The following is a 27874-nucleotide window of genomic DNA, read 5'->3' as shown; positions in this document are numbered from 1 at the left end:
ATAGCTTTGACTAATCAAAGCAGACAAAATACAAAGATTTTGTAGTAGGTTGCATTCTGTAAGTTTTATTGTTTTGTCCTTACATTTAGGTGTATGATCTATTTTAAGTTACATTTTGTGTATGGTGTTAAGTAAATATCTAAATTCATATTTTGCCTTGTGGCTACCCAATTGCTTCAGCACTGTCTGATAGACAGTCTGTCCTTCCTCCCTGCTGTACTGAAGTGCTTTGACATCTTTGCAGGAAATCAATTGCTATAAATGTGTGAGTATTTCTGTGTGTATTTATTTTCCCTCTATTCTGTTCTACTGATCTATAGGTCTATCCTGATGCCAACACCAGACGTTCATGATGACTGTAGCTTTTTAGTTTTGAAATTTAAAGTCTTCAAATCATGTAGAGTAAATCCTGTAACTTTTTTCTTCTCTTTTAAAGTTTCTTTGGCTATTCAGACTCTTCTGTATTTCCACATAAGTCATAAGATTATCTTCTCAATATCAACAAAAAAGCCTCCTAAGATTTTGATAGGAAATGTACTGACTCTATAGAAAAATTTGGGGAGAGTGGCCATCTGATGATCATTGAGTTTTCCAATCCATGAGCGTGGTACACTTCTCCATTTGTTCAGGTCACCTCTAATTCCTCTAAACAATGTTTTGTGGTTTTCAGTGTACACATAATGCACTTTTTATTTAATATCTTTCTGTTTTTAAACTTTTAAAGTTTATTTATTTATTTTTGAGAGATGGCGGAGAAAGTAGGGTAGGGGTAGTGAGAGAGGGAGAGAGAGAATCCCAAGTAGGCTCCACACTGTAAGCACAGAGTCCGACGCAGGGCTCGAACTCATGAACAGTGAGATCATGATGTGAACCAAAATAAAGAGTCAGACGCCTAACTGACTGAGCTACCTAGGCGCCCCTGTTTAATTTACTTCTAATTGACTTAATCTTTTAGAAACTATTGCAAATGGATTTTTTCCTTAATTTCATCTCTGGATTACTCATTGCTAGTATATAGAAATAGCATGAATTTTATCATTGATCATGCATTTTGTTACCTTGCTAAACTTGCATATTAACTCCAGTACTTTATTTTGTAAAATTCTTAGAATATTCTACCTATGATACTATACTTTTGAGTAAAAGCAGTTTTTCTTTTTTCCCAATATACTTCTCTTTACGGCAGAACTAAAAGGCAACCAACAGAATGGGAGAAGATATTTGCAAATGACATATCAGATAAAGGGTTAGTATTCCAAATCTATAAAGAACTTATCAAACTCAACACCCAAAAATCAAATAATCCAGTGAAGAAATGGGCAAAGGACATGAATAGATACTTCTCCAAAGAAGACATCCAGATGGTCAACTGACACGTGAAAAAATGCTCAACATCACTCATCATCAGGGAAATACAAATCAAAACCACAATGAGATATCCCCTGACACCTGTCAGAATGGCTAACATTAACAACTCAGGCAACAGCAGATGTTGGCAAGGATGCGGAGAAAGAGGATCTCTTTTGCATTGTTGGTAGGAATGCAAGCTGGTGCAGCCACTCTAGAAAATAGTATGGAGGTTCCTCAAAAAACGAAAAATAGAACTACCCTACGACCCACCAATTGCACTACTAGGTATTTATCCAAGGGATACAGGAGTGCTGTTTGGAAGGGATACATGCACCCCAATGTTTATAGTAGCACTATCAACAATAGCCAAAGTGTGGAAAGAGCCCAAATGTCCATTGATGGATGAATGGATAAAGAAGATGTGGTATATATATACAATGGAGTATGACTTGGCAATCAAAAAGAATGAAATCTTGCCATTTGCAACTACGTGGATGGAACTGGAGGGTATTATGCTAAGTGACATTAGTCAAAGACAAAAATCATATGACTTCACTCATATGAGGACTTAAAGAGACAAAACAGATGAACGTAAGGGAAAGGAAGCAAAAATAATATAAAAACAGGGAGTGGGACAAAGCATAAGAGACTCATAAATATGGAGAACAAACTGAGGGCTATGGGAGGGGTTATGGGAGGGGGGGATGGGCTAAATGGACAAGGGGTATTAAGGAATATACTCCTGAAATCATTGTTGCACTATACACCAATTTGGCTGTAAATTTAAAAACTAAAATTAAAATATATATATTAAAAAATATATGTGTGTGTGTGTATATATATATATATACACACACACACTTCTCTTTACTATTTTTGTCTTATTGTACTAGTTAGAATACATAGTAAAATGTTGAACAGAAATGGTGAGAGCAAATATTCTTGCCTTATTCCTGATCTTCCAGAAAGGGCATTTAATCTTTCAGCATTAAGCATGATGGTAACTACAGGACTTTTTCTTTTTTTTATGCTCAATTTCAAGTTGAAGAATTCCCTTTCTATTCCTTGTCCATTGTGAGATTCTGTTTTGAATGGATGTTTAATTTTTTCAAATGTTTTTCTCCACATCACTGAGATAATGATGTAGTTTTGCATTGTTTATTTACAGGGAATAGAACAGTATTTGATTTTTTAAGGTGAACTAACCTTGCATTCATGAGCTAAACCTCACATTATCACAGTGAATGATGATTTTTATATGCTTCTGGATTTGACTTGTTAATATTTTGTGAAGGATTTTGGATAGATGTTTGCTGACAGATGTTGACTTTCCTTGTGACATCTTTTCTGGCTTTGGAGTCAAAATAGTAGAGCTCTCATAAAACGAGTTGAGAAGTCTTTTTCCGCTATTTTTGAAAACTAATTTGTTAATAATTATTACTATTTATATCTTAGGAGTTTAACAGAAGTCACAAACAAACCCATTGGGGCCATATTTTATTTGTGCGGAGATTTTTAATCAGTAATATAATTTATTTACTTAAAATAGGCCCTATCAGATTTTACATGTCTTCTTTAGTTAGTTTTGGTAATTTTTGTCCTAAAAATTTATCCATTTATTGGCATGTGATTGTTAATAATACTCTTTTACATTTTGGAACGTATGTTGCGATGTCCCCTTTCATTCCTGATTTTGGTAACTTGTGTCTTCTTTCATGAATCTAACTAAAGGATTATCATTTTGTTGACTATTCAAGAAACCACACATGTATTCATGGATCCTCTACCCATTGTATGTTTTCTATTTCATTCACTTCCATTTCGGTTTTTTCTTTCCTTTTTTTTCTTATTCTTGCCTTGAGTTTGATTTGCTCTTATTTTTCTTTGTTCCAGAGGTGAAAGATTAAATTACCAATTTTAGATCGCTCCACATTTCTAATATAAGCATTTAAAGCTACAACTTTTTGGGGTGCCTGAGTGGCTCAGTCAGTTAAGCATCCTACTTTGGCTCAGGTCATGATTTCATGGTTTGTGAGTTCGAGCCCTACTCTGTGCTGATAGCTCAGAGCCTGAAGCCTGCTTCAGATTCTGTCTCCCTCTCTCTCTCTGCCCCTCCCCTGCTCACACTCTGTCTCTCTCAAAAATAAATAAACATAAAAAAAAAAAAAACCTGCAACTTTTAATTTTTTTTATTTTTTTAAATGTTTTTATTATTTATTTCTGAGACAGAGAGAAACAGAGTGTGAGCAGGGGAGAGGCAGAGACAGGGAGACACAGAATCTGAAGCAGGCTCCAGGCTCTGAGCTGTCAGCACAGAGCCGGATGCGGGGCTTGAACTCATGGACTGTGAGATCATGACCTGAGCCGAAGTCAGATGCTTATCCGACTGAGCCACCCAGGTACCTCCAACTTTTTCTCTAAGCGCTAGTTTAGTTGCATACCAGAAATTTTGATATGCTGTGTTTCTGTTTTTATTCAGTTTAGGACATATCCTTATTTCCCTTCTGATTTCTTCTTTGGCCCATGAGTTATTTTGGAGTATATTGTTTAATTTCCTCATATCCCGAGAGACCCTAGAATCTTACAAAAGTTGATTTATAATTTAATTCTGCCATGGTAAGTGAACATACCTGGATGGTTTCAGTGCTTTAAAAATATATTGAGACTTGTTTCATAGGCTAGCATATGGTCTACCTAGGATAATTTTGATGTGTACTCAAAAACAATGTATATTTTTCTGTTTTGAGAATTGTTACATATGTATCAATCAGATCAGAAAATTACTAATTTTCTGTTTGATTGCTCTGTTTCTTACTGAGAAAAGAGTACTAAAATATCCAACTATTATCTTTGGATTTTTAAATTTCTTCTCTCAATTCTGTTAATTTTTGCTTATATGTTGGGGTATATACACTTTCATTCATTATATTTTCCTGGTTAATTATTCTATTCAGTATTATGCTGTTTATGCTATCCTGCAGATCTCTAAGGCTACTGAATTTTCTTCAATTTTTTTTCTCCATAATTTAAATTTAGTAATTTTGGATTGACCTTCAAGTTTAGTGATTGATTCTCCTGCCATCACATATCTGCTGAATGATCCCATCCAGTGAAATTTTCACTTTGGTTGTGGAACTTCTCAGTACCAGAATTAATTTCTTTCCTTCCTTCCTCCCCCCCTTTCTCCCTGTCTCCCGCCCTTTCTCCTGTCCCTCCCTCCCTCCCTCCCTTCCTTCCTTCCTTCCTTCCTTCCTTCCTTCCTTCCTTCCTTCCTTCCTTCCTTCCTTCCTTCCAGATTCTAATTCTGTATCAAAATCCCCATTATTGTGGTTGGGACTTAGAGTAAAAGGAAACTAAAGATAACTCGTTGGTTCTGCTCTAATCATTTTGGGGAACTATCTACTGATCAGTAGTACTCATGTTTATAGAGGACATGGAGGGAGAGAGTGAAGAGAAACTAAGGGAGAAGGGGAGTTATTTTGAGGTGAAATAGTAGTTTGGTGGATTTTGATCTCTTTTAGTACTCATTAACCCAGGGAATAAAGCTATTTTTTATAGTAAATTCATATATCCAGAATAATAAAGAATTTGGAAGAGGTAGGTACCATGATAATTGTGATGTTGTGATTTATTGTAGAAAATATGTTTTTGTTCTTCATCCCCAGTCCTTGACATGGAGCTCCTAAAACCCCTGTAAATTCTTAAGTGATAAGAGCATTAGAAGCATCTTTTGTTCTAATGAGGTGATTCTGGGTGAGGTCCTGGATCAGGCTATCCCCACTCCTTTAGAGTGGGGAGAGGGGCTGGAAATGAGTTGATAATTGATCACAACTACATTAAGAAGTCTCCATAAAATCCCAACAGTATGGGGTTCAGAAAGCTTCCAAGTTGGTGAACACATCCACATACCAAGAGGATGATACCCTCCCCCTAACTCCACAGGAACAGAAGACCTTGTACGTGGGACCCTCCCAGTCCTCACCCTATGTATCTCTTATCTATCTGGCTAACATCCATGTCCTTTATCAGACCCTTTACCAAACTGGTAAATATAAGTTTAAGTGCTTCCCTGAGTTCTGTGAGCCACTCTAGAAAATAACTGAATCCAATGCAGGGGGGAAGATCATGGATCCCTCCAACTCATAGCTAAGTCAGACAGAAGTTGTGGGTAACCCGGGAATGACTCCTTGTGATCGACATCTGAAGTAGGAAGCAGTCTTGTGGGATGAGTCCTTAACCTGAGGGATGTGACGCTGTCTCTGGGTAGGGTTAAATTGTAAAACACCCAGGGGCGCCTGGGTGGCGTAGTCGGTTAAGCGTCCGACTTCAGCCAGGTCACGATCTCGCGGTCCGGGAGTTCGAGCCCCGCGTCAGGCTCTGGGCTGATGGCTCAGAGCCTGGAGCCTGTTTCCGATTCTGTGTCTCCCTCTCTCTCTGCCCCTCCCCTGTTCATGCTCTGTCTCTCTCTGTCGCAAAAATAAATAAATGTTGAAAAAAAATTAAAAAAAAAATTGTAAAACACCCAGTTGGTGTCTCAGAAGTGTCTGGTGGGGTGAAATCGCCACATATCTGGTGACCAGAAGTGTCAGAAATGAAGTGTCCCATGTGAAAGTAAAGGAGAAAGACACAGGAGAACTGTAGTTCTTCCAATTCAATAATTTTTCTTCTTTTTCCATTTACATTTGAAACAAAGGCCAGTTTTTATTTTGTGTTTGGACAATGTTGCCTCATCTCCTTCTATCCTGATTCCCTTTATGCTGACAGGAAGAAGTCCTTTGTTCTTTACCCCTCCTTAACTTCCTCTTTAGTTCAGTGGAGGAAGAGTTGAGCTCTATCCACTGGAACCCAGAAAAAAAAAGAATTAGCTACTTATAGATAAAATATATCCACTATACAGGAGTAGTGGATCACTGCTCTGCTTTTCAGAGCGTGTTCACACAGGGCATGTGGATGGTCTAATGTCTTGCATTTTTGCATTCCTTCATACTAATTTAAGATCCTTTTGTATTCAGCATCATTTTGCTGCTCTCATAAACATGAAACAGAGGCAGTATTTTCACTGTCCCCACTTCCCAGGTGACAAATGGTGGTTCAGAGAGGTGATGTTAATGACTCCTCGGCACACAGTTAATAACTGTAAAGCCAGGCATTAAAATGAGGTTTCCTGTCTCCGATTCTCATGCCCTTTGCACTGTATCATATCATATAGAAAATAAAGCAGAGCCACCAGGTAGTATAGCCATTATGCATCGAAAGTGTAGAGGGGTTACACATGCCTCCAACCTGCTTGTATTATAACCCTAGAGTTAAAATAATCAAAATGCTTGTTTAGGGGGAAAAATGGGTGGAGCGTGTGTCTCAAAAGCAAGAATGTGGACACAAAATGTTTTGTGTCATTCTCCCCAGTGACTTACCCTGTAGCCGACATCTTCCAAGACAGTAGATGTGCCCATAGCGGACTCTGCTTGCCACAAGGTCTCCTTGATGCTACAACCATAAAGGAATACATTCTTCTTTTGAGAGTGGCCATGAAAATCACAGAAGACCTACAATGGCCAAAGCGGGGGAAAATCTAGGTCAGTTATACTGGCCTTTTAAATCTTTTAAGTGTTAACTTTCTCAGGTAGAATACTGTTTACATAGCAGAACCAGTCACATGAGGATCATTGGGTGATTTTGGCAAGAGCTGTATTGGTAAAGCCCACCACTAGACCTGTAAATAAATCCATTTGAGAACTTCCAGCCCTGGCCATGCTGTCTCAGACCCAAAGAACCACCCAGTTTACCTGGATGATTCTCATGCAGTATCATTAGAAATAATACATAGTTTTTTTTTAAGACACTAAGTTTTGGAGCACTTGTTATCCCACAAAAGCTGACTGCTACAATAAGTTGTATTCTTAATTTGAATGTTTATTCCCACGTATAGGAAGACTTCTTTAACACCCATCCTATCACAGTATCAGACCTCAGTACGAACTCCCATGATGGTTTCCAGACCCCATATGTGCCTCCTCCTGATCCAGGAACTAAAAAGGTCAATCATCTGCCGTCCACCCACCTACATACAATGGTGGAGTGAGGAAACATTACTCCCAATAAACACTCATGTTTGAAAGAGGATGAGTAGGATGGGCACAGCAGTCACTTGTTTGTAACAATTCTGAAATAATAATGAACAGACACTATGAGGTTCCTGTATGATGTAGTATAATTTAATGAAATTAATGAAATGTTTCCTCCCTGAAACCAGAAATGGACCTGGCGTTGACCATCAGTTGTACTTGATACAATGGAGAAGAGAGAAAAATAAATCTAAGAGAAAAAAATAAAAGGTGTAATATTTAAAAGGAGTAAATAGCGGCGTCTTTATTTTCCTACATAAAGATTGTAAAATGTAGACTATCAAAAATCCGTATGTGCATACAAAATCACAGGTTAGAATGTCAGTATCTAAGAGTCAAGTCCACTTACATACATTATCAGTATAAAAATCTAAATTTAAAAATAGTATTGGGGTGCCTGATGACTTATTCATTTAAGCCTCTGACTCTTGATCTCAGCTCAGGTCTTGATCTCAGGGTCACGAGTTCAAGCCCCACATTGGGTTCTGCACTGGGCATGAAGCCTGCTTGAAAAACTATCACTAAGGGGCACCTGGCTGGCTCAGTCAGTGGAACATGCGACTCTTGATCTCGGGGTTGTAACTTAGAGCTCCACATTGGGTGTAGAGATTATTTAAAAAGAAAGTCTTTAAAAATAGTACTTAAAATAGCATCAAAGCACCAAATTCATAAAAATAGCTTTAAAGATGTGTAAGACACATTGTTGAGAAAAATGAAAATTTTCCATCTCAGCGAATGTATGTATACAGGTCCAATTCAATCTCAGTCAAAACCCACAGAAGGTGTTTTGTTTTGTTTTGGTTTGGTTTAGTTTGTTTTGGTTTGTGTTGTTTTTTTTTATTTTGTGGAAACCTACAAGCTAATCCCAAACCAAAATAGAAGTGCAAAGAGCCAGGAATGATTGAGGCAGTCTCAACAAATGAAAAAACTGGACAAATTATGTAAAGATATCAAAACTTATTTTGAAGTTATAGTATTTCATACACAGTATTATTGATAAAAGAATACACAAGTCAATCAGTGGAGAAAAACAGATATTCCAGAAAGGGACTCCCATATATGGTCGCTTGACTTATGATGAAGTTGATACTCTAGCACAGTGGGGAAATGATGGCCTGGGAAGACTTATGGTCCAGTGTAAACAATGTAGAAAATAAAAATAAACGTGTATCCCTACCTCATAATATGTTAAAAAATAAATTCTACACATGTGGCAAATCTTAATATGAGATATGAAATAATACAGCTACCTGGGGTAACCACATAGGCTACCATGTACAACCTTGGAGTTGAAATACAGTTTTTTTGAGGACTCAAACAAGGAATACACCTAAGTTGAAATATTTAAAATTCGATATAGTCCATTAAGAACTTCTGTTCATATGAAAGGGGTGCCTGGGTGGCTCAGTCAGCTGAGCATCTGGGCTCAGGTCATGATCTCACAGTTTGGGAGTTCAAGCTCTGCACTGGGCTCTGTGCTGAGAGCTCAGAGCCTGCAGCCTGCTTGGATTCTGTGTCTCCCCATCTCTGCCCCTCCCCCCACCCCTCTCTCTCAAAAAAATGAATAAACATTAAAAAAATTTTTTAAATAAAATAAATAAATATGCTATGGAAAACGTGAAAAGGCAAACCAAAAAGTGAAATAACCTATTTGCAAAAAATATATCTGGCACACACATGCATTTCTGTACATCAACAAGAAGAAGAGGCAACTCAATTTTTTTAAATGGGAAAAACTCAGGCGCTTGGATGGTTCAGTTGGTTAAAAGCATTGGACTTAGGCTCTGGTCATTATCTCACAGGTCACAGGTCTGAGCCCTGATTGGGCTCTGCTGACAAAGCCTAGCGCCTGCTTCAGATTCTATGTCTCCCTCTCACTCTGCCCTTCCCCTGCTCATGCTCTGTCTCTCTCTCAAAAATGAATAAATGTAAAAAAATTAAAAACTGGGTGAAAATCTTCAATTGACATTTCACAAGACAAAATGTCCAAATGGCTATTAAGCAAATGAAAGTGCCCTCAGCTGCATTAATATCAAGAAAATATAATTTACATATCACAATGAGATGCCACTGCTTCTAAGGGGTTTTCAGGACTGCTAATATCATGAAGACAGACAACGTTAAGTGGTGACCATGATATGGAAGAAGTAGAACGCTCAAACCCAGTTTGCGGACTCTAAAAAGATACCATTCCTTTGGAAAACAACTTGGGAGAGTCTTCTAAAGTTGAACATGCGCATATTCTAACCTCCCCCCCAACAGAAATGGATACACTGAGCATCAGAAGATAATCAAGAATGTAAATAGCAGCACTATTTTTACTAGCTTAAAACTGTAAACTGTGCAATGGATTAATTAATTATGGTACAACCATTCAATAGAATACTATCCAACACTGAGAATAAAAAAGCAGGCTAGACACAAAACAGTGCATGTAAGGATTTCCTTTCTATGACGTTCAGAAACAGGCAAAACTAATATTGCGGTGTAAATGAGGGTAGTGTTTGTTTTGGGGGGCTAGATATTATTATCTGACGTCTCTGGGTTGCTGGACATGTTCTTTTTCTTGATTTAGCTGGTGGTTACATGGTGGGTGCATTTTGTGATGATTTATCAAGCTGCACAACTGTGATCTGTGTGCTTAAAAATTAACAGATGAGGGGCGCCTGGGTGGCGCAGTCGGTTAAGCATCCGACTTCAGCCAGGTCACGATCTCGCGGTCCGTGAGTTCGAGCCCCGCGTCGGGCTCTGGGCTGATGGCTCAGAGCCTGGAGCCTGTTTCCGATTCTGTGTCTCCCTCTCTCTCTGCCCCTCGCCCGTTCATGCTCTGTCTCTCTCTGTCCCAAAAATAAATAAACGTTGAAAAAAAAAAATTTAAAAAAAAAAAATTAACAGATGATATCTACACATTTTCTGTTTCAAGGAGACAGAAGTCCTTATATTTTAAGGAGGTATTTCCTCACATTCGTTCCTTAGTTTCTAGAAATGTAGCCTTTGCATACTAAGTTAAGGACACTGAGTAGGTAACTTAAGGTGTTTTTCAAATTTAATATTGATGCAGAATCGAGGAGAATTGATAGGAGAATAAACAAGAGTGGAAATTGTAAGTGACAAAAGAGCAGAATTAGCAAAAATAGAAATACTTAAATTGGAATGAATGTAATGTCCTACAATTGGATTCAAACAGTGGCCAAAGTGAAAGGTAGACACATTTAACTAAGAAGTAGATTTTGAATGAGAGAACCAGAAGTTTGGGCTGGCAGTTTGCTCAAAATAAATCAGAGGCTGCAGATGCCAAAAATTAATCTAATCATAAATTGCTTCTGCAGAAGTAAAGTGCTCATAAATTAAGACAACAATCCATCCAATGTACCTCATACTGGTCAATTTTTACCTCATATCATGTTTTTTATTTCTGAGTGTGGCATTTTAGAACAAGCCAGGACACCTTAATAAAGAGGAACCAGAAAGCCCGAAAAAAGGGGAATGTTTGTAAACAAATAACAGCTGAAGACATTGGAGATGCTTATCCCAGAAAAAAAGAAGGCTTAACGGTATCTGGATAGGAGTCCCACAAATTTCCAAATTCTCCCAGTTGGGACATGAATAAATGTACTTGCTATCATTTCAAAGAGCACGCAAAGGCAAAAGGAAGGATAATGTGGACATAGACTCCAGCTCTATGTTAAACTCAACACTTGTTGAATATCTATTACTGGCAAGAAATAACTATGGTTATCGCTGTCTTAATATGCTGTGTCACAGCTTTAAAAATTTCCGTTCTCTGAAAATGTTTCAGCAGAAGCCAAATGAATGAACACAGCGATGTTGTTGGTTGAGAAGTTAGACTAGATGATGCTTTTCTGGTATGCTATAAAGCCTTCAAGTTCACTGAACAGGAAGCTGTTGACAGCAGGAATGCAGCCCAGGACACTCGCGGTACATGGATGGGGCCATAAACAAACACACATGTCAAAGAAAAATAAAGGGACAAGTGAGTTAATGGTCTGCTTACTCATGATAGGAGAAGATGAAGACTAACATTCCAATGGCAGGTTAGAGCTCATAAGCCATGCTGCTTTGTTGGTGGGTCACAGAGATGGAGAAGAATCAGCAGCGTCAGGATTGATTTTCTGGAAACAAGGTTATTGCCGGACAAGGAGCACAGACTTGATCGGGAGCCAGAAGGCAGGTTTGGGGACAGACCAAGGATCTATGAGCTGAGGGTTTTAAGGACTAAAGGACTTAAAACCGTTCTGTATGTTCACCTTCCTGTCCTCTCCCTCTTTCTCTAAATTGTCAATAATACATTCACACTGTAAATTCCCTGTTAGCAGAAAAAGTATTTCTTGGGGTGCCTGGGTGGCTCAGTCGGTTAACCACCCAACTTTGGCTCAGGTCATGATCTCACAGGTGGTGAGTTTGAGCCCCGCGTCGGGCTCTGTGTTGACAGCTCCAAGCCTGGAGCCTGCTTTGGATTCTGTGTCTTTCTCTCTCTCTGCCCCTCCCCCACTCGTGCTCTATCTCTCTCTGTCTCAAAAATAAATAAACTTTAAAAAACATTTAAAAAAAAGTATTTCCTAAGTATTTTTTCTCTCCAATAAAACAAGAAAAGAATTTTATTTTTCTTTATGTGGAATCCTTTATTCTTGTTTCAGGTTGATGTCTTCTGAGAAAATAAATCTCCCCAGCTTCCACATATCACTGAGCTGTGGGTGCCAGAGCCAGAGAGGGTGATAAGCAGATTTGGGAAGAGGGAGTCGGTCCAATGACAAGTCAAACCACACACAAGACACAGAATGAAAGCATGGAAACAGTGATGGAGCAGAATAAGTTGTTCCCTAAAGAGGGGTGTAGTTAGGCAAATGCACAGAGAAAAGCAGAAAACAGAAACTGTGGCAGTAGAAAGAGAAACATGAGAGATGGGAAGAACTGTCCAGGCTTTTGGTGCTTTCCAGTTCCTGTAAGATTAAGGGACTTCTTTCCTCCAAAACTATCTTACTACTTGGGTTACTTTGAGCAAGATTCTGTCATTTCCAACAAATACATCTCCATCAATGGGTCAGTGTTTCTCCATCCTGTCCCTGCATTAAAATCTCCTGAGATTATAAAAATATCAATGCCTGGAGCCCACCTCCAGAAATTTTTATTTAATTGGTCTGCAGTGACAACCAGGGCTATGGGATATTTTTCAGTTTTCCAGGTGATTCTAATGTGCAGGCAGGGTTGAAAACCACTGTTCCTGTCAAGGGTTTAGAGCAGTGATCTCACATGTTGTTGAGTGTCAGAATGACCTAGAAGGCTTGCCAAAGTTCAGACTGTAAACCACTCAGCAGCAATTGTGAGATTCCAGTTAAGATTGGAGCAGGCCTGGGAATTTGCATTTTTAACAATTCCTGGTGGTGCTGATACCTGGGTCCCAAGCCCATGCTTTGAAAGCCTCTAGCCTAAAGGAACCAATAGACTTGTTGGAGGTTTAATCCTCTGCCAGAATGAACTTGCCACCAACCTTTATCTCTTACACCTCAATGTCTCTCTGTGAATTAAATGCCCACCATTCTTACGAAAAGTGTGCAAACAAATGAAGACTGTGTCTTAGCAACAGATTTCTCCATAAAGCCGAAGCTTTGCCTATGTGGTGACAGGCGCTCCTTAAATGCTGAATTCAACCAGAGTAAGGAGTTTTTTTGTTTTTGTTTTTGTTATCTGATCCTTACGGATTCTGGAAGCTGGTGTCAGTGAGAAAGTATAGACTTAGTCACCTGTGGGAATAAGCACTGCTTAGCCCTGGGACTTCTAGTGGCCACTGGAGACTCAGAATAGAGGAGAGGCAGACATTGCCCAGCTTTTTGCTCAAATGATATCCCTAAAAATAAATGCTTATTAATTATAAGAAACGTGTGTTCTTCTAAATTATAGGGGGCAATTACAAGTTAAATTATCAAGTTATTTCTGGTGAGGGAGTTTTTCTCTCCTATGGGAAGAAATAACACTTACGATTCCTTTCTGTAAAATTCTGTGCCAGGTAAGTAGGAAGTCTGCCCAGGTTAACCTGTGGTCCTATCTTGCTTATTCTTCAGGGGATTCAACAAATATTTACTGAATGCCTGCTTTGGGGGCAGGAGAAATTAAAATTTTAATAGAATACAGCAACGTCCTTAATAACAATGCCAACAATGACAACAATGGTTATTTTATCGAAGGCTATGACATTTCAGATCCTGAGCTAATAACTTAATATAGATTATCTCATGATGAAACAGGTGCTACCATTATCCCATTGCAGCCGAGAAAACTGAATTTCAGATAAAATGAATAACCTGTCCAGGTGCGCCCAAGTTTGCACTGCTTTTAAGTATGTGAGTAAATATTTGAACCCCAGCATGTTCTAATCCAGAATCCATGTTTCAAAAATGCTTTTTAGATTTCCATATTGCCTCTTCCAGGAGCTGTTTTGTTGGGATGATCCCGTGGGTATACTGGAAACCCTCTCGCGGTGAGAGGAGGGTGCAAGCAGAGGTAAGTACGGGGTCTCTGGGAACCCAAATAAGGGCACGTTGCAGAGTCCAAATGAACAGCAGTCTTGAAGATGCACGATGTAGGGGTCCTAGGATTTGCTGGTGGGCAGGGGTATCCTACCTTGAGTCCTACTGAGTGAGAGCTATCCAAGCAAATGGAATGAGAAAGAAACCGCCCTGGATCTGAGGAAGTGCAAGCATTCAGAGTAAGTCTGCAGAGGACAGTACCTTGGGGTCTGCAAGCGGGCAGCAGGCAGTGAGTGATGCCCCTGCGCACCGCTCTGGGATGTTTGGACATTCTCCTGAAGGCAGGGAAGGAGCCGTTAAAGTGCTTGCACAAGGAGGAGCAGCATGGTCAGACCACCACAACAGGAGCTCCAAGAGTTCACCAGAGAGACTGACACCAGGCACCAGAGGTGACAGGGGCCTCACTAATGCAGAAGTATGGAGCTTATGGCAGCTCAAGTATGGAGAGAAAGGACACTGGGTGACAGAGGGAGGAAGGGAACTCTACAGGAGTTGGAGACTAAATGTATCTAGAGGCCAAGTGAGGAAGAGGTTACGGATACTCCCTAGATTTCTGGATTAATGTATATAGGCAAGAGGATCGTGTTTTCCCCCAAGGCAAGGAACATAGGAACACAGGCAGAGATGAAGATGTGGAAGTTTCTTTTCATTAAGTTGTGTTTTGTTTGAGCTGGAGTGGTGAGTTTTGAACTTGCTCACCCCGGGCTAAACCCACTCCCCGGTGTCTCGCTTTCTCCATCAGCAAAGTGGATGGTGTTGATTGGATTACGATTCTGAAATCAGGCTCTTATGCATCTCCCCAGTACCTTTTCCAATGAATTCTTGTCTGAGCCAAATTGCAAGGTTAATTTAATTCATGCACAACATGAGTCTATCATTTCTCGGGCAACAAAGAGGCTGTTCGGGGCCACATTACTATGCTCCTCACATGCCTTCCCCACCTTTCCCCTCCCTCCCTAGTCCCATTCCTGGTCCTCAGCAAGCTAATTGGGCCCTTATGCAAGAGGTTAACCCCCATCTCAAACACAGCTCCCCTGGCTGACTCTTACCCCCACAGCTCACCTATCCCTGACTGTGTTTACTGCTCTGCTCCGCCAGCTTTAGGCTGCTGTGTTTTCCATTCCTGACATCTGGGTCTCGTTCCTGCTTCCCAGCAGTGAGACCTCTGCATTATTTATGCCACCACCACAGGAAAATGAAGGTGAGGCTGGAGCCGTGAGAAGGCAAATTCTGGGCTATGTGATGAAAACCCAAAACAGCAATGCTTCCAATTAAACCGAGCAAGGCTCATTGAAGCCCTGGAGATTCCAACTTGTGCACATTAATTTGCGGACAGCATTCAGCCCAAGCTCCTGAGTGCAGCAAACATCTCTATGAGGGAAATCATCTTGGTGGCATATTCAATTGTCCTCCAAGAGCCCTGTTTGCAAGACCAAATTTTCCAGTCCTTTTACTGACGGTCATGCTCTCTCCTTTGTGTTTCACCTGAGAGAGAGCAATGTCCAGTCATGGCTGAGTTTAACCACAGGGGGCCTGGGCAGAATTTATTCCTACAACTGTCTGAAAAGGGGATGTTATGCTCTATTCCCTTTCTTAAAGGGAGAGACTTCTACTTAAATTGGGCCATTATGGGCTAAAGTTCCAACATGGCCTTAGCAAAAGCAACCTTTACTTACAAGTCAGTTTGACCCCCTCCCATGGCTAGTGTGGGGTGAATAATTTCACATTAAACTCAGGAGATGCTTCAATAACTAACCAGTTAGGAGACCACCCAGAGTGGGACCCTTTACTACATGTTATGAAATGCCAGAGGAGGTTTTCTGACATCCCAGTGTTATGCATTATATTGTCCTTTGTTCCAAGATAGTTTAATTACATTGAAAGTGCCCACATAAATTAAGTCAAAACATATAGTCTAATATGTGGCTCTGTTTTGTATGTAGCACCCTTCTGGTAAGTAATAATAAATTTAATGTCTGCCATTAATTAGACTGCTTGATATGTGCCAGTCACACCGTAAGACTTTATGCACATCTACAGTCAGTATAAAAGTCCCGCAAGGAAGATATCACCCAAACTTACAGATGAGGTTCAACTTCTGCTAAGTAGAAGGAGGTTAAATGCTTGCCCATGGCCACCCATTAAAAAGAGATGCTCTATCTCATACTCCGATCTGTCTGGGCTCCAAAGATTTTACACAATAAAATATTTCAAATCATTGGATATACCAGTGATGAAGAGCAGTATGGGGAGCCTGGGTGGCTCAGTCGTTTAAGCCTCTCACTTTTGACTCCAGTTCAGGTCACAATCTCATGGTTCGTGAGTTCAAGCCTTATGTTGGGCTCTGTGCTGATAGTGCAGAGCCTGCATGGGATTCTGTCTCCCTCTCTCTCTGCTTCTCCCCCACCTGCTCTCTATGTCTCTCTCAAAATAAATAAAAAGAAACTTTTTTTTTTTTTTAAAAGAGCAGTATAACAAGATTGTCAATTAATGAAATTAAGATTGAGCTACCGGGCTTACCCTGGGGCCTCACCTTAGCTGAGTTTTACTCCCCGTCTCTGATTGGCTGGCCCTCTGTGAGTAGCAATAAGCTTAACACCCTGGCAGGGCACTTGAACAGTGAGGCCTTGGGAGGTTCCTCAGGAGTTAAAACTGCTTCCTTCCCCAGTTTTAGAGGTTGAAGGGTGAGAAGCAGCAGCCTGACTGTCACCTTTGGACACAGTCCCAGTGACCTGTCAGCATGGGTGAGGCCCCTACTGTTTGCCTCACTCAATTGCAGGTACTGAGGCTCTCAAGGCAGGAGTGTTAATATACCCATTTTATGTGCCAATCCCAATCAGTGCAGAAGTGTTACTGGGACTCATGTCTTCCCCAAAGGTGGGGCCAAGACTAATGTTTTTGACCCATGGCAGATGTCCAAGTTGTCTGGATAAACCCAGGGGCAGAGTATAAATGCTGACCCACCACCATGCTTACCCACTCCATATAAGGAGGTTGCCTCAGTTTCCTGATGTACATTCCTGTCTTCAAGAACTGTTGGCTGTCTTGGCCTCCTAGACTGAACTGTGCTTTATGGTTGGCAACCCCTACTTTCTGGGACTAGTGCTTTGAGCTCTGTGTCCAATGCCGTTGGCCATGATCATTGCTGCCCTGCTCAAGTTCTCCTTGAGCATATGTATTGAACGGATGAAGCACAGGTCTCCAATGCCTTCATTTGAAGCCTGTTTTTACCTGTGGCCCACCCTCACGGAGAACAATCTTGCAGTGTGGCTCATCCATCTGGTCCCGTCTTCACGCATTTCTTGCCTTCTCCCCATCCCACCAGCTCTGGGCAGAGGCACCTTCACATTGGTTTATGCAACTACCCTCCTGTGTTCCCCTCCACTCCACCTCCCAGCTCTGCTCACAAAAAAATGAAAAATAGGGAATTGGCTCAAACTTCTTTGAAAAATCTGACTGGCCTTCCCTGTGGCATATGGAGAATCCAGATTTCCAGCTTTGTAATACTCAAAAGGTATATCAGAGATACTAGCAAGGGAGAAAGAAGAAAAAAATTCTCTGCTTTTCAACATAAATTTATGCAAGAAATGTTAGCAATTCACTTAAATGTGGAGTACTTGTGCCTATAAAAATACCTCTAAGACATGACTTCTGGTATGTTAGAGAAGCACTGTTTAATCTTTATTCTGATAGAATGAGAACAATTTTAAATAAAAGAATATGGAATCAAATTTAAATTTCTTTCACCCAGAACCTCCCCATTTCCCAAGTATGGCAGCAAGATTTTTTTTTTTTTCCCTACCACATCCTTACACAGGAAAAGAGGGGAATTCTAGATGTGTACCTTAGCATGAATCAATGAAAATAAGCAAAAATAACACTTGTCCTTCTGCCACTTCTGAGGAATAAAGTGGAGATAAAATCAATAGTGTGTATAGAGTATCTTGAGGCTCTGGGGACAAGGTTTTAGGAAGACACATGCCATCCCTTTTTGCTCTCTCCTTTTGTCTCTGAAAAGAAGCTGATTAACTCAAAACATATGCCAGAGGGACAGTATAAGACCAAGAAAATCATTTAAGTAGCTAAAAATTCTGTTCCACTGGGCCCCAGAGAAAGATAAAACCAAAATATGCCCACCCTGTCCCTTGGCAGAAGGCGGCCTAGTTTGTCTAAGTTGTAAGTGGGAATCAATGAGCTCTTCAAAGAGCACTGAAATCCCTTTACCAGCACGCACTCCTACAGAGAGAGCCAAGAGGATGAGAATCGATAGCACTCCTAATTCCGAAGCCCAGATTCTCTGCAGTGGCACAGGGGCCAGGCCAGCTGCAACACAGCAGCCTGGAAGAGGCTGTGGCCTGGGTTTCTGGAAACCTCATGGAGCCTGAGAGCTTTCCTCCACTCCCCTTAGCTATGCCTGTCTCCCCCTAGGCCTCAGGCCTCCTACCTCTGGTAGGGAGTTCTACAAAGTGGAATGGGCTCAATGCCTCCTACCAGCTGACAGTGGAGGCTGTCTGTTCTTCGGGCTTCTCTGCTTGCATGCCTTTTCTCTAGCTGGACCTTTCTGACTAATAAATAGATCTTCTTCTACAGCTTTCTACTCTGCTGTGTGCTCTTCCTTGGCTTGAATTGCATGCCTGTGTGCTGGTCAGTCTCATTATAAGCAGGACCCTTTGCTTCCTGGTTGCATTTCAAAGTCCCTGTGACTATGCTTTGATTTATTTATCTTTAATTTTTTGTATTTAGGTAAATATGTACCTAGAGTGACATGCATAGACCTCGAATGAGTCTTTAATCAATGGGTTTTGGTGTAAGTGACTCTAATGGAGATACAGAACATTTCTACTAACCTCAATAGTTCCCTCCTGGCCCCTATTATTGAATCCCTTTACAGAGGCAATCAATGTTCTGATTCTTCGATCTTGAACTTTACCTAAGTAGAGACATAGAGCATGTACTTTTTAGTGTCTAGCCTATGTCACTCAACATACTTCTGAAATTCATCCATGTTGTTGCAAATTTCAGTTTATTATTGTATTTTTTTCTCGGAATAGTATTACAATGTGTGAGTATATCTATATTTACTGTGTCTGGGCTTTGAATCCAACATCTGGAAGGGAATTCGTGACCCTCTCATAAATTAGAGACAGAAAATAAAGGCTCAAGAAAATAGGAAAGAGACTATAATATCTGTGGGCTATCAGATGAATCTATGCCACTGGTTAATGAGAAGCTTCCTTTCCTTTTCCCCATGCAGTGATCCCAAGTATTGAAAACTTGACAGAACACCAATTTCACAAGGCACAAGATCTAAGAGATCACAGGCAGGCCTTAGACCCTCTGAGGAAAGAATACTTTTCTACCTTACTGTAATAAAAACCAAGCAAAACCCTTACTAATATTTTAAGCCCAGTTTAAGTGGCATCTCTAGTCTCCAGTTTTTCCATAACCTTGAGGGAAAATGATGCAATCCCTCATTTGTGTTCCTACAACTCATATGAACTTTTGCTGCAGTTTTTACCATTTTGTACTACCTTGGTGTCTTTGCAGACCTGACTGCACTTTCTAATAAAGTAAACTATAGACTCTTCATAAAAAGGGGGGTGGGGTCATCCCTTTCCTTTCCAGTGATTACACACATGATGTAAAGGAATGGGCACATGGATGAATGCCCAGATGGATGAGTGGATGGATGGATGGATGGATGGATGGATGGATGACGGATGGATGAGTGGATAGATGGGTGGATAGGTAGGTGGATGGGTAGGTGGATGGATAGATAGATAGATAGATAGATGGATAGGTGGATGGATGGGTGGGTGAATGGATGGATGGATGCATGGGTGGTTGGATGGATGGATAGGTGGATGGATGGGTGGATGGATGGATGGATGGATGGATGGATTGATGGATGACAGATGGATGAGTGGATAGATGGGTGGATGGGTAGGTGGATGGATAGATAGATAGATAGATAGATAGATAGATGGATAGGTGGATGGATGGGTGGGTGAATGGATGGATGGATGGATGGATGGATGGATGGATGGAAGGATGAAACTGTATGTAAATGCTGTCATATTGCCTGTCTGGTTTTTAGCAACCCTCAGCAGTATCAGGATACTGCTTTCTCTCACGATCTCACATTCTCATTGGTTCTGGGAGTTCATATTATTCTATTCACCAATAGGCAAATGCCTAAGTACCATCTAGAACTGGTTAAATCTCCTAGCCACGAGAAAGTGGCTTCCTGATGCTTCAGTAAATATTTTTATAGGAGCTAGAGGTTGGACAGGGTCACAGTTAATCTATAACCATGTAGCCCAAGAGTCAATCTGGACACCATGAAAATCTTCTCCGTATAGGACAGACCCGAGTACAGACGAGTGTCGGTGCTTGTGCTATCAGCAGGAAGCTGGTTAAATACAGCCTCACGGGTAACTAAAAGGTGATGCTGAGCCCTAGAGAGTTTTGTAATACTGTGAATAGCATTTAGTACTCAGCTGTTTCTCACCCACCTCTCAGATGGTCCCAGCAGGAAACAAGTCTGTGGCTGTCGTGTTTACAGTTAATTAATGTTTATTTATATTTTAAAACAAGGCATTCACCTGTCATGCTGTAAAATAAATGTTCTGCTCTTCAATTAGAGGTTGTCAGAGTAGAGAGGAATCCTGTTTGCTATGGGTTGAATGCGTGTATATTTAACTGTGAATCAGGTAAGGACCTCTTTCCCTGTAAGTCTCTGTCTCTTCTCACAGAGGCTAAGGCTTCTTTCTCAAAGAATACACTGTTTCCAGGCCTTGTTCATAAGATTGGCATTCTGCTGTACAGGCCATGAACTTGCTTCGAGAGGGAAGACAACAGAGGTACAAGTGTTTCCTTAGATGGGGAGCATGGGGGGTTAGCATGAAAATATCACACATTTTGACCAGTGTAGAACAAGGATTCTTAAGGGAAAAGGACATGCTTTATTCTCTTTGCAGTAAAGTAGTGACTCGCTAAGTGTGAAGTGTTTAAACGCTACACATTCCAAAGAAAGGTCTGGCTCTTGGTTGGCTCCTGGTAGATCACCTTGGCATTCTTGGAATAGTCTGCTAGTTAAGAGTGTCTTTCTTTACCTGGGCCTTGGGTCATGCCAGATGATTGATGCTGACAATGTGACCTCTGGTGGTAGTCTTGGACCATTAAGTGTCAGTTTGACTTCTAAAGGGACAGGAGACTGAGTAACTAAGATCAGACATCTGGGGCACCATGGCTATAATTGAGCTTCAATAAAACCCTGGTCATCAAAGTTCAGATGAGCTTCCCTGGTTGGCATACTATCCCTGTTATCACACACCACTGCTGGACAATGTAGCACTGTCCATACAACTCTACTGGGAGCAGACACACCTGAAAATCCACACCTGTCTCCTGGATTCTGCCCTATGTACCTTTTACCTTTGCTGATTTTAATCTGTATCCTCTCACTGTAATAAACTACAGTTATGAGCATGACAGAAATTCTGAGTTCTGTTTGTCCTTCTAGGGAATCAGTGAACCTGAGGATAGTCTTGGGGACACCCTCTCTCTCAAAGAGTAAGTGATAAAAAGAGATTGAGTTGCAGGGTGGAAAACAGGTCAGAACCAAATGCCAACTCTGCTATATACCTCCTGGTGACCTCAGGGAAATCACTTGACCCCTTAATTTTTTTGAGATATCAGTAAGACTCTATACTAGATATTCATCTATTATTTCAATAGATATTTACTGAATGAACCACTGTTTTCATTTTTGTATTTTGGGGAGAGGGGCAGAGGGAAAGAGAGAGAGAATATGGAGACTGATACAAGCCTCGATCCCATGACCCTGGTATCATGACCTGAGCCAAAATCAAGAGTCAGATGCTCAACCAACTGAGCCACCCAGGTGCCCCAATGTGCCACTGTTTTTATCACATAGTATATGTTCAGAAAGTGGTTAATGGTAGAGGTGATTGCTTTACCCATCTGTTAGCTTATCCACGCTATTTTAAAAGTTCCTTACGTTAGGTAAGCACTCTAAATTTGGACATATGCCCCTCCATGCTTTTGCAGAGAGTATGTTCACAGTTTGTAGTCAATAAATGATTATTTTCCTACAGTTACTTGTGTACCATTGCCTCCTTCATTAATCTTGGGCCTAGGCCTCTTGTCTCTAATAAAGATCTTCATCAATTTATGATGAGATTGCAACCTATTAAACCTATCATAAACTGAAAATATCACACACTGAAAATGCATTTAATACATCTAACCTAGGAACATTGTAGCTTCGCCTCACCTATCTTGCATGTATGTGCTCAGAACCCTTACTTTAGCCTACCGTTGGGCGAAATCATCTAACACGAGGCCTTTTTTATAATAAAGCGTTGACTACCTGATGTAATTATATTGAACACCATGCTGAAAGTGAAAACCAGAATGGTTGTATGGGTACAGAATTCTGGTATGTGTATGGGTTGTTTATCCTCCAAATCGTTTGAAAGGCTGGAAGCTGCACCTTGCTGCCACAGCCCAGCAACACAAAGAGGTGCCTGGGAGAGGATCAAAATTCAAACTTTGAAGTATGCTTCCTACTGAATGTGAATCACTTTCACAGCATCGTAAAGTAAAAAAAAAATGGTAAGTGGAACCATCAGTAAGTCGGGGGCCAGACTGTCTATCATCTGTTTTCCTTCAATTTTGCAGTTGCTATAAGCTTGGGAGTAAAGCCTGTGTATAAAAGTACCTGGAATAGCGCCAGAATCATCTTTGGAATTGAATATATACTAGGTAAACATGAATATTAGCAACTAGAGGATTTCTTTCAATCACTACTTAATAGATAAATAATATTCTCTCTTGGCCAATAACTGAAAAAACAGAAAAATGGGTTAAAGTGCAATTTTTGCACAGCTTTCATCAACGGGTATGGTTTGAGCCAATGGTTTGCCCCTATGATGGGTTAAATTGTGTCTTCTCCCTCAAATTCTCGGTACCTATGAATGTGACCCTATTTGGAGACAGTTCTTCGCAGATGTAGTCAGGTCATACTTATTATGGTGGTCTCTAATTAGGTCACCTTAACCCAGTGACTGCTGTCCTTAGGAGAAGAGGGAACTCTGTACACAGACACACACAGAAAGAAGATGGCCATATGAAGACAGAGACAGAAATTCGAGATAGATCAGCTGCCACCAGCCACATTTGGGGTTCCTGGCAATCAGTGCAAGCCAGGAATGGGCCATGGAGGGTTTTTTTCTAGAGCCTTCAGGATATCATGACCTGCTGACACCTTGATCTTAGATGTCTAGCTTCCAGAAAACTGAGAGACTGTGTTTCTGTTGTTCTAAGCCGCCCAGTCTGTGGTACTTTGTTATGGCAGCCCTAGGAAATGAATACATCCCTCTTTAAAGCTTATCACACCCAGGTCTTTGGCTGGTATCTGGGTTTCCTTCCTTGACAGAAAGCAAGTTGCCTCCTGAAAGATGGAAGGAACCAGCCAAGAGTGTAGAGGCACAAGGAAGTGACTCACCCTGGGACTTCGGCCAATACTGCTCAGGTAGTACAGGAGTCCTTTGGCATGGTAGATTGTTGGCTGGAGATGGGCACTGGGAGAGAGCCATTGTCTGTTCAAATCCTCCCCTTTCAGTGAGCATCTGTGACTGCAGGAATAAACAAGCAAATAAATACTCATTGAGAAGAAAATAACTTGAGAAAATAAAGCTCGACAAGACAAACAAACTAATGAATCCAATGTCCTTCTGACTTCTGTCCAATTGGCATCAATTGCAGATGTCCAGAAATCTGCAGATCTGTCATTTAAGCTCCCAAAGTGTTGTGATTATTCACAGTCCCGGAAAGAACTGGAAGCCATATTTGACTTTTTGACTTAATATTGGGTTATCACAGTTTTAGGGCGAAATTGGGGAAATGTAGTTCCCCACAGAGAATGAATTCGATAAATTTCTCGAGGCTCTGGGACCTTCAATTCTACAAATAATTAAGTTGAGCTCAATCTGTCATGCAGGGTGTGTTATATACGATATTTCCAGCTGGCCCAATAACTCTGCCAGGTAGATATTATTCCATCCCAATGAAGAGACTGAAGCTTAGAAATGATTACATAAATGACCCAAGATCACAAAACTAACAGCTAGGCTTTACATCCAGGTCTATTTGCCTCTAAAAAAAGCATAAGGCTCTTTCTCCTATCACTGTGCTTCCTCCCTATCCATACAAATGACACAGAATGCTTGACATTTACCCAGAGAGCCAGAGTATCTTTTTCAAAGACATCATCATGGGATGCTGGCGCTAGAAATGAGCTCAGAATCATCCATCGTCTCATTTGGGAAATGGAGACGTCCACATTTGAAAGTATCACGTTACTTTACAAAGTTGACACAGCTGGTTAAGATAGTGCTGCCTGCAATTCAGAGGAAAGAAAACTAAGAATCTGAGCTGTGAGGTAAGATCATCCTAAAAGAGACTCCCAGAGATGAACAAGAGACCCCCAGGCTCAGGGGAAGCCCCCGGCAGTCCTGCTAAGATGCTCCTTACTCAAGAGAGCTAACAAGAGAGATGCCAGGAATTGAGGGGAAGCAATACAGCATCCTCATCAGCCTTTCCCCACCCCCAGCCCAGATCCCCTGCTGCCCTGGTCTTTCCATACTCCACACCCATCAAACTGGTCACAGATCCCGTTGAGCAACTGTGCCTACTGTCACTTTGCCGGGACTCCCCACAGCTCCATCCCTTTCTACTCCTGCAACTTTCAGGCGATCAGCACTGCAGGGAAATTTCTGATCCCCAGGACATCCCAATCTGCTCCTATTTGGTGCAATAGCATCCAGGGATCCCCTTCACCCGAGTTCTCATAAAACCATTTTGGGTGAGGTTTTACTGTTCTTTAGTTATCTTTACATCTCTTTCCTTGGACTGTGAGCTTCCTGGGGGCAGGAACAGTCAGTTTTTTCCCATCAAAACCTTAATATAGTAACTGTGTCAGAGTTGGTATCCAGTAAATAATTTGGAATGAATAAATGCACTAGCATTTCAAATGTAGAACCGGATACATTTTCTGTGTGTGTGCTTTTTTTTTTTAATCACTATTTTCAATAAATCTTGGAGGTGGAAGGAAAAAGGTTCAGCCTCCTTCTTTTACCACTTTCTCATCTTCGTGTTTCTGAAATTATCTTAAATATTAGTTTCCTGCTGCTTGTCAGCCTCCTCTTATAGCTCACTAGAAACCAAAAACCTTTAGATTAATCATTTATCCTGATCGCGCCATTAAAATATTTTGACTTGAGAAATGGTAGGTTTTTTCATCTTCCTTTCTGACTTTTTTGTTCCTTTCTTGCTATTTTTTCTCCCCTCCTCTTTTTAACAGCCATGACATACAGAAATAGGGCTTATCTGTTCCGCCTGGCGACCAGGGATAGAGGTAAAATATGAAGGAGATCTTTCATGCTGATAGTGACAGAAAGAAGCAGGTGTCCCCAGACTTGCTCCTGAGCATATTTGCTGTGTTTAAATGAATTTCTTTTCTCAAATCAAGGTACTTGCAGTAAAATATCCCAGATCCTCAAGACCCTAACTGCTCTGTGACTCTCCTTGACTTGACCTGGATTCGCATCAACACTAGGGGTTTGTTTTTGCTTTTGTTTTTGTTTTTCCTGTTGGTAACATCTGAAGTGATGAAATCAGTCAAGACCCCTTAAAAGCATTTCTGTTTGTATAAATGAAAATGCAGACATTATATGTGTCCAGTAGCCATCAATTCCATGTCAACTCTCTTTTTCCATATGCTCCATGGAGACCAAGTACAGAGGCAATGTCTATGTGGGAAAAGCTCATAGGCCACCACATAGCAAAAAAAGTCATTCCAGATTACAAGTCCCAAAAACAGAAAAAAGTAAAGTTTGTGCTGCAATCAGAATAAGCCCTGGGTTTGGGTTAAGAAGTCCCAGTCTCGAATTTCAGCTCTGTCAGCAGATAGGGGATTTGGTGTCTCTTTGAGAGTCAATATCCTCATAGGAAAAAAAAAAAAAAAATATATATATATATATATATATCTATACACACACACATATACACACACACACACACACACACACACACACACACACACACATATATATACACACATAGAGAGAGAGAGAGAGAGAGAGAAATAAAGATAGATAGATATGCCTAAACTGCTTCCGAAAATTATTTTGAGGATCAAATGAAATGATATCTCCATGGGGAAGTATCTATATAACCCAATCTCTACCCGTGTCTACATCTGTCACGTCCATACCTATATCCATTTGCACCTCTCCATATTTATCTGTACTTCTATCTTCATCCATATCTGTAATGTTCAGGGATATACAGCAGTGTTGCACTATATTTATTGGTTCCTCATCTCATCCTACTTTTCTTTCCTTATGAACAATAATGAAGCTGTATTCAGGTTGATCAGAAGAGATAATCTTGGCTAGGAACCCCAAATAGGAGGCTGTGGTCAGTTTCAATTACCGTTGATTCGAGCAAACATAAACGGGGAAGCAATGAGACTAAGAAGAAAGGAATTCATTTAAGAAAAAATGCAAGGCAATAACACTATGAATTGCTAATTGGACTTTGGGCTGTGAAACAGTGCACAGGGGGCTGGCGGAGAGCACCTGAGATTATTTAATTGTATTAGATAATCTTGTAAACTTGCAGAAGAACTTGGGCCAATGTAAGACTGTCAGAAGCTGTTAGTTTGGGGTAAGTTTTGTTTTCCAGGGCTGGAGACAACGATGCATTCCCTTTGTACCCATAGGCTGTGTGGATTTGGAAGCCCACATGGTTGTATTTGTACTCAGGGCTCTATGTATGGCTAGGATTTTGAGAGTATCTCTGTGTATGCCTAGTGTTTCAGACGCTCCTCTATCTATGTGATTGCAGATTATCACAATATGTACTACACATAATTTGAGTGCTTTTCCTTTTAAAGCAAATCCATTTGCTCCCAATCTCCAAATCCGTTTGGCATTTCGTGTTAATAATATCAAAGATTCATGCAGTCAGAGAAACTGTTGCTATTCTTCCCAGAGATTTGTTTTAAGCGTTTGAAGATGAAACGCACCCCATCTTATTATCTACTGTAGCATTTCTGAAGTGACAGCTGCTCCCTCTATGTGGAGAGAATTAGCAGATGGACAGCTATGACTGGCTGGCAATAAATTCAGTGCCTCTAATTTCTGAAAAGGGGTCAGCCCCCAAATAGAGTTTAAAGTCCTGCTTTGTTATTAAGAATAAAATGGTGAACATTGCTACATTTTCCCCCATTGAAAACTGCAAACTTGAAAAAAATATATTAAATTTTAAATGAAAAAAAAAGAAAACTGCAAACTTAAAAAACTATATTTTAAATTTTAAATGAAAAAAGAAGAAAACTGCAAACCTACAGAGGGAAAACAACAACAACAACAACAACAATAACAAAACCAAACAAACTTCTTCTTGGTTTTAATAGGTTGAAGCTATGTGACCCAACTAGTCTTCACTTTTTTTTTTTTAAGTTTTAGTTTAACTACAGTCTAGTTTAAGGTCATGCTTTTATGCACTAAGAATGCTAGATATGGGGTGACCAACCATCTGGTTTGTTCAGGAATGTTACAGTTTTATTTTATTCATTTTTAAATAATTTTTTTATTGTTCATTTATTTTTCAGAGGGAGAGAAAGAAAGAGAGAGAGCAGAGGAGGGGCAGAGAGAGAGAGGGAGACACAGAATCCGAAGCAGGCTCCAGGCTCTGAGCTGTCAGCACAGAGCCCGATGCAGGGCTTGAACTCATAAACCACGAGATCATGACCTGAGCTGA

The 27874-nt window shown here is 40.6% G+C and overlaps 1 protein-coding gene across 2 annotated transcripts in view; it reads right to left on the bottom strand.

Annotated features, from left to right (window-relative positions):
- AGBL1 (AGBL carboxypeptidase 1) overlaps positions 1-27874 on the bottom strand; it is an 862602-nt gene that overhangs the window by 433970 nt on the left and 400758 nt on the right. For both annotated transcript variants that reach the window (XM_086711500.1, XM_025918486.2), the window contains exons 19-20: positions 23553-23682; positions 6765-6896 (exon numbers count right to left, since the gene is read on the bottom strand). In XM_086711500.1, coding sequence (XP_086567626.1) covers positions 6765-6896; positions 23553-23682 — 262 coding nt within the window. The remainder of the gene's footprint in view (positions 1-6764; positions 6897-23552; positions 23683-27874) is intronic.

The sequence above is a fragment of the Puma concolor genome, chromosome B3 (assembly GCF_028749965.1).
Source record: "Puma concolor isolate L17-30 chromosome B3, mPumCon1.1.hap2, whole genome shotgun sequence".
Lineage (NCBI taxonomy): Eukaryota > Metazoa > Chordata > Mammalia > Carnivora > Felidae > Puma > Puma concolor.
The sequence above is the reverse complement of the archived record's forward strand: the minus strand, read 5'-3'. Positions and strand labels throughout refer to the sequence as shown.